Source organism: Neofelis nebulosa, chromosome 13 (assembly GCF_028018385.1).
Source record: "Neofelis nebulosa isolate mNeoNeb1 chromosome 13, mNeoNeb1.pri, whole genome shotgun sequence".
Taxonomy (NCBI): domain Eukaryota; kingdom Metazoa; phylum Chordata; class Mammalia; order Carnivora; family Felidae; genus Neofelis; species Neofelis nebulosa.
The window spans coordinates 22,869,357-22,882,930 of NC_080794.1; the positions used below are offsets into that span (position 1 = coordinate 22,869,357).

Below are 13,574 nucleotides of genomic sequence, written 5' to 3' on the forward strand. Positions count from 1 at the left end.
TGGGCTCTGGACCACCCCCACCATCGCCCCCAATCTTCATCGGTTCGTCAGCAGAACTCCAACCACTGGAGGATACAGATGCCTTCACCCTGCAGAGCAGACACTTCATCCATTGGCAATATTCTTCAGGATCTGCTACGTGCTGGACCGAGCCCACTCAAGGACTGGTGCAGTAGAGCCATTCTCCAAATACCTGAGGGTTGGCCGCAAGTCAGAATCGGTTAACTAGGTGTCACTACTGGCTTCAAAGGACAGGGCAACAAAAGCCAGTGCCAGGAACTTTTCACCCGTTTCTGGAGAAACACTGCAGTAGGTTTCCCTTGGTCCTAGCCCACACATGGTTCTTACACATGGTTCTTGGTGCTGGCGCCACAGTGCATTTGCCAGGCGGAGAGGTGGGCAGGAGGCCGGCGGGTTCTTGAAGGCGGTAGGAGCCCGCAGGTGCTGTGGAGGGCGAGGGATGTGCTCTTCTGAGCATCCGGCTTCTCCCTTGCTAGAAGTCTTCCACCTACAAGGATGTCGCCCTGGGGTCCCTGTTTCTCCGAAGACCTTCCTGTTTGAGGCAGGTGAGTTCTGGTGGACCCAGCGCCGCTCGGACTCCCGCAGAGGCCACAGTGCCAGCCGTGAGAGGCCGGGTGGCTCGGGGCGCCCTGGTTCTGCTCACTTGGGGGACAGCAATTGGCCACCCTCGGGAGGAAGGCCGTCCTGTCTGTGTGGAGGCCCGCAGGCTCACGTGAGTCAGTCGTGGTGGCCGCTCTGTGGCGGCGGGGTGTGTGTGGGGGCGCCTCCCGTGGCAGTGCTGGCTTAACCGCTTGGCAGGCAGTAAGGGCCCTTCTCACTGCAGGTAGTGGCTTCTGGGAGGTTCTCCGGGTGCCTGCCTCAACCGCAGCTGTCGTGTAAGGAGTGTGCCGCCCGCCCTCGCAGAGGCTGTCGGAGACCTTCCTGCCTTGTCCGTCCCCTGACCCCGCACAGGCTGCACACGCTCTGTCCCCCGAGGTGGCTGCCACGAACAGAGGCCGCCTTAGGCCCTTGTGTCCTGTGGGCCAGGCCTTAGAGAGTCTGGTGAGCTGGCGAAACCCTATCGAAATTGGGAAGTTGACGAGAAGAAGGGGAGAGTGTCCTTTGTTCCCTGGGTCAGTGTTTCTCAGACTCGGTGGTGTCGGGACACTTGGACATCAGGGGATTATTGAGGGCCCCAGAGAGCCTTCGTGTGTGTGGGTTGTGTCTCTGGATCTCTACTGTGGTGAGGTTAAACCGAGAATTGAAGCGGGCGCCTGGGTGGCTCTCTGTGTTAAGGGTCCGACTCTGGCTCAGGTGGTGATCTCACAGTTAATAGTTTAGAGCCCCATGCGGGGCTCTGTGCTGCCAGCTGCCAGCCTGGACTTGTCTCAGACTCTCTGTGTCCCTCTCCCTCTGCCCCTCCCCTCACATGCCCTGTGTCTCTCTCTCAAAAACAAACATTAAGGAAACCATACCAAATCCGAGCATCTCAGATGTGATGAATTCACTTAAAGACAATAAATTAGGGCAGATTAATGTACTCATACCTTTCGTGCAAAAAATACGTTCATTTTCAGAACAACACTGTGTAGAAGCGTGGCATTCGCATTGGCATTGGCTTAGTGCAAGATGTTTATTCTTCCAGCTGCTTCTGCATTCAGTGTCTTGTGGCCAATGATGTTTAGGAAGGCGATGTGGACTCCCCCAGAGGAACAGCTGGAGGCGAGTAGGGTGTGGCAGTAGCTCCTCGGGTGTCTGGATGCCCCTTCCTGACTCTGCACTCAGATGGGTGGGGCTTCCTTGCTTCTCTTGGGGGTTAGCTGCCCGCACAGAGCGGCCTAGTTGTGTGGCACGCGGTGGACGTCTGGAACATCCTAGGCCACTACTTTCAGCTGATCTTCCATATTTTTCACTCAGCGAACACATTCTTGGAACCACCACCTGGATGAAGAAATGGAACCTTACCATGCTTCCTACCTCCTACTGACTCCCACCGAACGTCCCCCAAAGGCAACCACGGTCTTGACTTTCACCGGCGATTGCTTTGGCTTGTTCTTCGCTTCATGTTGAGCCAACCCTTGAGCGCTGTGTGTGCGCAATGCACCTGCTTTCCTTGTGTGGCTGTGCTGGTCCTCCCCTGCTGTCGAAGGCCCAGTGTGTGAGCACAGCACGGTTTATTGTTTCTGCTGTGGCTGCTCCGGTTTGTGCAGAGGCTGCCTGCAGATCCACATGCATCATATTGGGTTGCCTTGGAGGAGCAGGGCGTGAGTGGCGGCACGTGTCTGTTCCCCACGAGCAACAGCGTGCGGGAGCTCGGGGCTGGCCGATGCCTGGTATTGCCTCTTCTCGTGTGTTACCTGGTTGCTGGGGCTCAGGTGCTGGGAGGTATGGTGTAATCGTGGGACCCGCCCCTGTGTGTGTCTTGGCCACTTACATGTTTCTTTTGAGAAATAATTGCCTTTTGGAAGCCACTTTGTGATTAGGTTGTGTGTTTTGTTTTCTGTTGATTTGAATGAGTTCTTTCTATGTGTGTGGAACACATCTGTGAATGGCAGAGCTTTTCACATTCTTGTGTATGTCTGCCTTACGTTCTCTGTGTTGCCTTGTGGTAAGTTTCTTTGGTTTCTATCCAATAGTATAACCATTTGTATGTTTCTTGCCTTGGATTGGCTAGGGCCTCCAGTACTGTGTTGAAGGGAAGTGGTGAGAGTAGGTGTCCTTGTCTCCTTCCAGATACGAGAGAGAAGGGTTTCATAATTTTCTGTATACTTAATATTTTTTAAAGTTTGTTTGTTTCTTTATTGATTTAGAGAGCATGCATGGGAAGGGGAGTGCGAGGCGGGAAAGAGAGTGGATCCCAAGCAGACCCCACACTGTCAGCACAGAGTCTGATGCCAGGCTTGAACTCATGAACCGTGAGATCATGGCCTGAGCTGAAATCAAGAGTCAGACGCTTCACCGACTAGAAGCCACGCAGGTGTCCCAAAGAGTTCAGTATTTGGGGCGCCTGGGTGGCGCAGTCGGTTAAGCGTCCGACTTCAGCCAGGTCACGATCTCACGGTCCGTGAGTTCGAGCCCCGCGTCAGGCTCTGGGCTGATAGCTCGGAGCCTGGAGCCTGTTTCCGATTCTGTGTCTCCCTCTCTCTCTGCCCCTCCCCCGTTCATGCTCTGTCTCTCTCTGTCCCAAAAATAAATAAACATTAAAAAAAAAAATTAAAAAAAAAAAAAAAAAAAAAAAAGAGTTCAGTATTTTACCAGTACATATGACACTTGCCGTGGCGTTACTCGTAGATAGTTGTGTCAAAACATGAAAATTCTCCTCTATTTTTAGTTTGCTCTGATATTTTAACAATCATCAAAGAAAGAATAATACTAAATTTTCTGAAATGTGTTTTGTGCATCTTTGGGGACAAGTGATTTGTGTAATGTTGTGGTTTAACTTAAAACAACTTTTGCCTTCTAGATTAATCCAAACCTGATGTCTATGCATTCTCTTTGCACTGGATTCCATTTGTAAATAGTGTGCTTTACATTCTTGCATGTGTATTCAAGAGAGAGGTGGGTGTTCCCTTGCACCCTCTTGTGCCGTCCTTGCTGGGGTTTGGGTTTAAGGTCGTGCTGGCCTCCTAAAACAACGTAGGAAGAAGCACATCTTGTGCTTTCCCAGAAAAGTTTTTGTGTGTGTTCTTTTCTTTTGGGAAGAAGTGCTAGGCCAACAGCTGGTGTAAGGTTTTCCTTGTGAGAAGGGTTTTCATTGCAGATTCCTTTCTTAAGGGGAAATAGGATTTTTCTGATTTCCCATATCTTCTTGTGTCTATTTAGATAAGGCATTTTGTTTTCTAGGAGTTTGCTCTGACCTCCCAAACTTTCCAAGGAGTAAGTGTCAACTGGTTTCTAATATCCCTCCTATCTGCAGCATCTGGTGTGATAGTTGCTTTAGAACTTCTTGATATTGGTACTTTGTGCTTTGTTTCTTTTTCATAGAACCAACTTGGGCTTTTTTGATTTCTGTGATTTACTATTTGTTTCCTGCAGCACTGATTTCTGCCCTTTTGTTTTCCATCTACTTGGTGATTGTTTGCTGTCCCATCTGGTAGTTCTTGAACTAAATCCTTCATTTGATTTTTAGCCTTTGTTCCTTTCCAGTATGTGTATTGTATTTACTTGCTTATTAGTGTGTTGATTCATTTCAGAAGGAGAGCATGAGCAGGGCAGAGGGTCAGAGGGAGAGAGAGAGAGAGAGAGAGAGAGACAGAGAGAGAGTCTCGAGCAGGCTCCTCACTCCGTGTGGAGCCAGGCTGGGGATCGATCTTGTGGCCGTGGGATCATACCCTGAGCCAAAATCAAGAGTTGGTCACCAAGCAACTGAGCTATCCTATGATATATGTATTCTAAAGCTATGAGTCTCCCTTTAAGCACACCTTTCCTGATCTCACAAGTTTTGATAAGCCAAATGTTTATTATCTTTATGTGAAACTATTTCCTAACTTTCATTGTGGCATCTTTTTCTTAATTCATCACAATGTTTAGGAGCATAACACATCTTGATGTTTCGGGGGATTTTCTCGTTCTCTTTGTGCAGATTTCTAGCTTAATTCCATGAAGGTATCTGTCTCAGTGTTTTGGGGTGGTTGTAACAAAATACCATAGACTGGCTGCCTAATAAGAAACAGAAACTTCTTTCCTATAGTTGAGGAGACTGGGAAGTTCTCAAGATCAAGGCATCTGCAGATTCCGAGTCAGGTGAGAGTCAGCTTCCTGGTTCATCGACAGCCTGCTTCTCCCTGTCCTCCTGTGGTGGCAGGGGTGATGGTGCTCTCTCAGCCGCCCATGACTGGTCATTACCGGAAGTCTCCCTGTCTTCATCCCATCATTTTGGGCGTGATAAATTGTTGGGGGAATTGAACTGTGAATCTAATGCAATCCGTCAATATGCCCTGCAGTATTTCAGTCCTCTGAGATGAGCTGACTTTCCTAATGGCCTGGCATATGTTCGTTTTCATGAACTGTTCCTCGGGCACGTGAAAATAATGTGTATTGGGGGAATGCAGTAGTCTCTATTTATAGGTTAGATGAAGTTTGTTAATGACAGAATTCAGATTTTAGTAACCACTTGAAACCAAGTAAGGAATAGGCGAGAATGAGTTTAATAATATAACTAACAGGCATATCCAAAATATCATTTCAGTGTATAGCCGGCGTGAGAAAAAATTATGAATGATTTTGCATTCTCTTTTATCACGTTGTCTTTAAAATGTGGTGTGCATTTTATACTTTGCACACGTCACACTTTGAGGAGCCGCGCGCGGTTCAAGTACTTGCAGTAAAGCACGTGACCCCATATTGGACAGCCCCGTCACACTGCCTTGAGTTTTCTGTTGTCGTCAGTTCTGTCAGATACTGAGAGATGTATCGTCAAGTCTCCCATCGTGCTTATGGATGTGGCTCTTTTTCCTTTTCTATGTTTGTCAACTTTTCTGTATTTTGAGATTGCGTTATTATATGCAAGTTTAGAAGTCTTGTTCTCTTGGTAGATGGAACTTCCATCGCGAAATGTTCCTCTTTGTCTCTAGTAGAGCTTTTTGCTATAGAGGTTACTTTACTGGAGGGTCCTAGCGGCCACATCAGTTTTCTGTTCGGTAGGGTTTGCCTGGGGATCTTTTACTTCCACCTGTCTGTGATCTTACGTTTTAAGGTGTACCTTTGTGACCAGCGTAGGCTTAGTTTCCTTCTAACGCATTTGAGAGTCAACCTTTTGCTTGCAGTATTTGTGCACATGTAATGACTGATATGTTAGTTTACACGTACCGTATTATTAGTTTCTTCTTTGTCCCAGCTGTTCTGTGTTCTTTTGGTCTCTAGCCTTCCTTTAGAAGTAGGAGGGAGTTTTTATCTGTACACTGAGTTGTTAGGTAATTGGAATATATCTATTTCTAGAGGCAAGTGCATTTTAAACTGACCCCTGCCTGATTCAGGACTTGTACTGCTTCCCTGACACTGCTCTCTCCTTTTATCTTTTCTTTGTTTTAAGATTTATTTGTTTTTTGAGGGAGACATAATATAATCGGGTGAGGGGCAGAGCAGAAAGGGAGACCCAGAATCTGAAGCAGGCTCCAGGCTCTGAGTCATCAGCACACAGTCTGATGCGGGTCTCCTTCTCACAAACCGTGAGATCTTGACCTGAGTCAAAGTCGGACACTCAACTGACTGAGCTACCCAGGCGCCCCTGCTCTTTTCTTTGACACTTGAACCACAGTGAACTCCTCTTCACCTTTCGTTGGCTAATATTTTTACGTTTTAGATGGATTTTCCCCTTGTTGTCATTCTTTCGTGCACTTAATACTTGTTAAGGTTTGTTCTCATAGTTACCCTTTCTGTTGTCACGTTGTTCTGCAAGCCTTGGTTTTTTATATTTCTTTCAGAGACTACATTTCTTTTCTGCAACAAGCTGCTTTAATATTGATTTTAGTTTGTGTCTGTAGTTGATGTGTAGTCATGGTTTGTGTGTGTGAGTGTGTGTGTGTGTGCGTTGTTTTTGTTTGTTGTTCAGTTTTTATTTTTGTTTTTGCTTCTGTTTTGCCTGAAAAACATCTTTACTTTGCCTTCACTGTGAAGAATGTTTCTGTTAGGTAAAGACTTCCAGGTTGGTGGCTATTTTAGTTCACCTTTCATACATGCCAATCCATCATCTGGCTTCATTTGCTTTTCTTGAAGAGTCAGCTGGTAGTGTTGTTGTTGTTGTCCCATGGAAGGCGGTCTCTTTGTCCTCTCATGACTGTTAACATCTTTTTGCCTGAGGTGTTCCTTGTGGAGTCACTCTCATGGTTCTTTTATCAGTTTTGATTCTTGTCTTTGTAGTGAAGTGGTACTACCCATTCTGTGTTTCCTCTACTTTGTGGGTTCCTATTGGACCTTTGTACCATATCTTCTGTGTCTTTTGGGCTTGTGTATTTTCTTGACGTTTCCTCTGTGTATGGTCTAGATATATTTTTACCTACCCATCTTTCAGTTCACTGAGGCTATTCACCTGTGTCTAGTCTGATGTGAAGCCCACGGACTGAGTTCTTAATGCCATTGACAAGATTTTTTAGTCTTTTAATTATGTTGGAGAGCTAGACAGTGGGAGTAAGGGAAGAATAGAGAGAGAGGGAGACATAGATGCCAAAGCAGGCTATAGGCTCTGCACTGTCAATACGGAGCCCAACGCAGGGCTCAAACTCCCGAATCACGAGATCATGACCCGAGCTAAAGTCAGATGCTGAGCCACTGAGCCACTCAGGCACCTGGAGCCACTCAGGCACCTGGAGTGAGTCACTGAGCCACTCAGGCACCTGGAGATCTTAATTTTAGCTCTGATAATTTGCAGTTTGAGAATCTGTTTTGAGTCTCTGAAAATTTCCCATTTGTCAAGAATGGTTTTTGGACAGTTGACTTTTGCATCCAATCACTCCAGTCTATGTGTCTCCTCTTGGTCTGTTTCTCTTCTTTCTTCTTTGGGTCGATATGATGTAAAACTTTTTTTTTTTTATGTTTATCTATTTATTTTGAGGGAGAAAGAAAGTGAGAGCAGCGGTGGGGGTAGAGGACGGGGGAGAGAGAGACACTGTTGAGGAGAGGCTCTTTTCTGTCAGTAGAGAGCCCAACACAGGGCTCAAACTCACAAACGTGAGCCGAACCCAAGTGTTGGTCACTTAAACGAGTAGGCTGAGCTATCCGGGTGCCTCTCTTTTTTTGTTTTCTTGTTTGTTTCTTTCCTTTTCTTATTAAAAGAATTTTTTTTGTTAATATAATTTACTTTTGAGAGAGAGAGAGAGGTAGAGACAAAACTTGAGCAGGGGAGGGGGAGACAAAGTGGGAGACACAAAATCCAAAGCAGGCTCCAGGCTCTTCACTGTCACCACAGAGCCCGACGTGGGACTCAAACCATAAAGCGTCAGATCATGACATGAACCAAAGTGGGATGCTTCCCCGACTGAGCCACCCAGGCCTTCCTTTCATTTCCTTGCCTTGCTTTGCCTTGCCTTGCCTTCCTTTCCTTTCCTTTCCTTTCCTTTCCTTTCCTTTCCTTTCCTTTCCTTTCCTTTCCTTTCCTTTCGTTTCCCTTCATTTCGTTTCCTTTTCATTTTTTTCTTTTCTTTTCTTTTCTTTTCTTTTCTTTTCTTTTCTTTTCTTTTCTGTCTTTTTTTTTGTCTTGTCTTATCTTGTCTTTTCATTTCTTCTTTGTTTTTATTTTTGTGCTGGACTGTATGGAGAAGCATTGAGGCTCTTCGTGTGCTTATATTCCTTCAGCATTTCATCCCACACACCCCGAGTGCGGCGGTTATTGGGCCCACTCAGGGGTGAGTGAGTTGAGACTGGGGCTCAGTCTTTGTAAGGTGCAGTGTGAGCTGGGCTAACGCTGTCCCCCACCCCCGTGTAGACCTCCAGGATCTCCATTTGGAGGCTGGAGTATTTCTGAGGACCCGTCCTTGATGCTCCCAAAGCCCAGTTATTTCCTCCACAGCACAATGAGATGATGGAAGGGTCAGCTTCTCAGGCGTGCTTGCCGAGTGCCGGGCTCATTTTCTGTGCCTCCCTGTGCTGTCCAGAGCTCGGTTAGCTGCGACTTTCTGCTTGCCTTTCTGTTAGGTTTCCTTTGCAGCTCGTTGGTATATTGCCTGCAATCCCTGAGGAAATTCAGAATCCTCACATGTCTTGAGGGAGAGAGAGGACTCTGAACATTAGAGTTGGCTCAGCGGGCTTCCCTTTTGTTGGGGTCTCAGTCCTTCCAGTTGTGACTGCCTCAGGGTCTCCTTGATGCCTTCAAACATGCTTCAAATTGAATTCATCTTTCCTAGTTCATGATGTGTTGATTAACAGGCTACTCACATGTATAAGAGTAAGCCAGGGAAGACTGAGAAGTCATAGTAAACATTTTGGTCATCAGCATTTGTTACAGGAGAAAACGAAACCCAGTAGTCCTTGCCTAGTACCCGTCGTTCTTCTAAAATGACCATCCAGTTTGCGCACGCTCAGCCAGCGTCCATGGAGTGGTGATGGTGTCAGCCTCCCAGCTCCCTATCCCCCACTGCCATGGCCGCCCTCCTCCCCCGTCAGGTGCCTGCCCAGGGCAGGCTTTGTGGTGACGGGCTGGCTATGACAGGGCAACTAGACGAAGTGGATTGCTTAAGTGACACTTATCTGGGAGTGTTTGATCAGTGTTGTTTGTTTTCTACTTTTCGTAATGTTTATTGACTATTTAGAGAGACAGAGAGTGTGGCCAGGGGAGGGGCAGACAGAGGGAGACCCGGAATCTGAAGTAGGCTGGGGGTGGGGTTTGCCTCAAGTGTACAGGGTAGCCCCCACAAAAAGGGCTTCTGTGTTGGTGCACCCGAGTCATCTGCAGAGACACAACCACCCACGCTTGTTGAGCCCTTTTGTGACTCTGCACCATTGTGGTCACCAGGCTCTGGCTGCTGTGCTCCTCGGAGACGGTGGTGGAGGCCCATCTGAGAAGAGTGTATCTGGACGAGTGAAGGGGTTAGGAGGAAATGTTGCTTACTTGCGCACTGTGGTTCCGGAACGGCCTTTTCCGGAGAGGTGGCTCGGGAGCTGAGGCTGACCGAGCACTCTCCCAGCAGTCTGACTCCGAGGCCGAAGGCCGGGGTCAAGGAGGAGCTTGGCTTTGTTGTGAGCGATGGAAGCGGAAGCGGAGCCGGGTGAGGCACCAGGCAGCTGGTGTTGGGACAGAACCTACCCCGTGAGGAGTTGGGTTTTCAGATAAGGGCCTGGGGTCATTGTGTCCTCAGGGGGAAGGACTGGCATCATGTTGTTGAATATTTTATGTTTATTTATTTTTTTTCAATATATGAAATTTATTGTCAAATTGGTTTCCATACAACACCCAGTGCTCATCCCAAAAGGTGCCCTCCTCAATACCCATCACCCACCCTCCCCTCCCTCCCACCCCCCATCAACCCCGTTTGTTCTCAGTTTTGAAGAGTCTCTTATGCTTTTGCTCTCTCCCACTCTAACCTCCTTTTTTTTTTTTTCTTCCTCTCCCCTAGAGGTTTCTGTTAAGTTTCTCAGGATCCACCTAAGAGTGAAACCATATGGTATCTGTCTTCTCTGTATGGCTTATTTCACTTAGCATCACACTCTCCAGTTCCATCCATGTTGTTACAAAGGGCCATATTTCATTCTTTCTCATTGCCACGTAGTACTCCATTGTGGATATAAACCACAATTTCTTTATCCATTCATCAGTTGAGGGACATTTACGCTCTTTCCATCATTTGGCTATTGTTGAGAGTGCTGCTATAAATATTGGGGTACAAGTGCCCCTATGCGTCAGTACTCCTGTATCCCTTGGGCAAATTCCTAGCAGTGCTATTGCTGGGTGATAGGGTAGGTGTATTTTTAATATTTTGAGGAACCTCCACACTGTTTTCCAGAGTGGCTGTACCAATTTGCATTCCCACCAACAGTGCAAGAGAGTTCCCGTTTCTGCACATCCTCTCCAGCATCTATAGTCTCTTGATTTGTTCATTTGGGCCACTCTGACTGGCGTGAGGTGATATCTGAGTGTGGTTTTGATTTGTATTTCCCTGATGGGGAGCGACGTTGAGCATCTTTACATGTGCCTGTTGGCCATCCGGATGTCTTCTTTAGAGAAGTGTCTATTCATGTTTTCTGCCCATTTCTTCACTGGGTGATTTGTTTTTTGGGTGTGGCGTTTGGTGAGCGCTTTATAGATTTTGGATACTAGCCCTTTGTCAGATATGTCATTGGGAAATATCTTTTCCCATTCCGTTGGTTGCCTTTTAGTTTTGTTGGTTGTTTCCTTTGCTGTGCAGAAGCTTTTTATCTTCATAAGGTCCCAGTAATTCATTTTTGCTTTGAATTCCCTTGCCTTTGGGGATGTGTCGAGTAAGAGATAGCTACGGCTGAGGTCAGAGAGGTCTTTTCCTGCTTTCTCCTCTAGGGTTTGGATGGTTTCCTGTCTCACATTCAGGTCCTTTATCCATTTTGAATTTATTTTTGTGAATGGTGTGAGAAAGTGGTCTAGTTTCAACCTTCTGCATGTTGCTGTCCAGTTCTCCCAGCACCATTTGTTAAAGAGACTGTCTTTTTTCCATTGGATGTTCTTTCCTGCTTTGTCAAAGATGAGTTGGCCATACGTTTGTGGGTCTAGTTCTGGGGTTTCTATTCTATTCCATGGGTCTATGTGTCTGTTTTTGTGCGCACACCATGCTGTCTTCATGATGACAGCTTTGTAGTCGAGGCTAAAGTCTGGGATTGTGATGCCTCCTGCTTTGGTCTTCTTCTTCAAAATTACTTTGGCCATTCGGGGCCTTTTGTGGTTCCATATGAATTTTAGGATTGCTTGTTCTAGTTTCGAGAAGAATGCTGGTGCAATTTTGATTGGGATTGCATTGAATGTGTAGATAGCTTTGGGTAGTATTGACATTTTGACAATATTAATTCTTCCAATCCATGAGCACGGAATGTCTTTCCATTTCTTCATATCTTCTTCAATTACCTTCATAAGCTTTCTATAGTTTTCAGCATACAGATCTTTTCCATCTTTGGTTAGAGTTATTCCTAGGTATTTTATGCTTCTTGGTGCAATTGTGAATGGGATCAGTTTCTTTATTTGTCTTTCTGTTGCTTCATTGTTAGTGTATAAGAATGCAACGGATTTCTGTACATTGATTTTGTATCCTGCCACTTTGCTGAATTCATGTATCAGTCCTAGCAGACTTTTGGGGGAGTCTATCAGATTTTCCAGGTATAGTGTCATGTCATCTGCAAAAAGTGAAAGCTTGACTTCATCTTTGCCAATGGGGATGCCTTTGATTTCCTTTTGTTGTCTGATGGCTGATGCTAGAACTTCCAACACTAGGTTAAACAACAGCGGTGAGAGTGGGCATCCCCGTCGCGTTCCTGATCTCAGGGAAAAAGCTCTCAGTTTTTCCCCATTGAGGATGATGTTAGGGGTGGGCTTTTCATAAATGGCTTTTATGATCTTTAAATATGTTCCTTCTATCCCGACTTTCTCAAGGGTTTTTATTAAGAAAGGGTGCTGAATTTTGTCAAAGGCCTTTTCTGCATCGATTGACAGGCTCAGATGGTTCTTATCTTTTCTTTTCTTACTGTGATGTATCACGTTGATTGATTTGTGAATGTTGAACCAGCCCTGCATCCCAGGAATGAATCCCACTTGATCGTGGTGGGTAATTCTTTTTATATGCTGTTGAATTCGATTTGCTAGTATCTTATTGAGAATTTTTGCATCCATATTCATCAGGGATATTGGCCTGTAGTTCTCCTTTTTTACTGGGTCTCTGCCTGGTTTAGGAATGAAAGTAATACTGGCTTCATAGAATGAGTCTGGAAGTTTTCCTTCCCTTTCTATTTCTTGGAATAGCTTGAGAAGGATAGGTATTATCTCTGCTTTACACGTCTGGTGGAACTCCCCTGGGAAGCCATCTGGTCCTGGACTCTTATTTGTTGGGAGATTTTTGATAACCGATTCAATTTCTTCGCTGGTGATGGGTCTGTTCAAGCTTTCTATTTCCTCCTGATTGAGTTTTGGAAGAGTGTGCGTGTTTAGGAATTTGTCCATTTCTTCCAGGTTGTCCAATTTGTTGGCATATAATTTTTCATAGTATTCCCTGAGAATTGTTTGTATCCTGAGGGATTGGTTGTAATAATTCCGTTTTCATTCATGATTTTATCTATTTGGGTCATCTCCCTTTTCTTTTTGAGAAGCCTGGCTAGAGGCTTGTCAATTTTGTTTATCTTTTCAAAAAACCAACTCTTGGTTTCGTTGATGTGCTCTACGGGTTTTTTTTAGATTCTATATTGTTTATTTCTGCTCTGATCTTTCTTATGTCTCCTCTTCTGCTGCGTTTAGGCTGCCTTTGCTGTTCTGCTTCTATTTCCTTTAGGTGTGCTGTTAGATTTTGTATTTGGGATTTTTCTTGTTTCTGGAGATAGGCCTGGATTGCAATGTATTTTCCTCTCAGGACTGCCTTCGCTGCATTGTTGCATTTTCATTTTCGTTTGTTTCCATGTATTTTTAAATTTCTTCTCTAATTGCCTGGTTGACCCACTCATTCTTTAGTAGGGTGTTCTTTAACCTCCATGCTTTGGGAGGTTTTCCAGGCTTTTTCCTGTGGTTCATTTCAAGCTTCATATAGCCTTGTGGTCTGAAAGTATGCATGGTATAATTTCAATTCTTGTATACTTACGAAGGGCTGTTTTGTGACCAGGATATGACCTATCTTGGAGAAGGTTCCATGTGCACTCGAGAAGAAAGTATATTCTGTTGCTTTGGGATGCAGAGTTGTAAATATATGTGTCCAGTCCATCTGATCCAATGTATCATTCAGGGCCCTTGTTTCTTTATTGACCGTGTGTCTAGATGATCTATCCATTTCTGTAAGTGGAGTGTTAAAGTCCCCTGCAATGACCACATTCTTATCAATAAGGTTGCTCATGTTTATGAGGAATGGTTTTATATATTTGGGGGCTCCTGTATTCGGCGCATAGACATTTATAATTGTTAGCTCTTCCTGACGGATAGGCCC

General features: G+C 45.6%; 1 protein-coding gene across 1 annotated transcript in view; it reads left to right on the top strand.

The window, feature by feature from the left end:
- The window catches only part of LOC131492399 (liprin-alpha-1-like), a 68,432-nt gene that overhangs the window by 34,630 nt on the left and 20,228 nt on the right, over window positions 1–13,574 (top strand). The window contains 1 exon segment of the mRNA XM_058696027.1: window positions 9,580–9,698. Within this exon segment, the coding sequence (XP_058552010.1) occupies window positions 9,580–9,698 (119 nt within the window).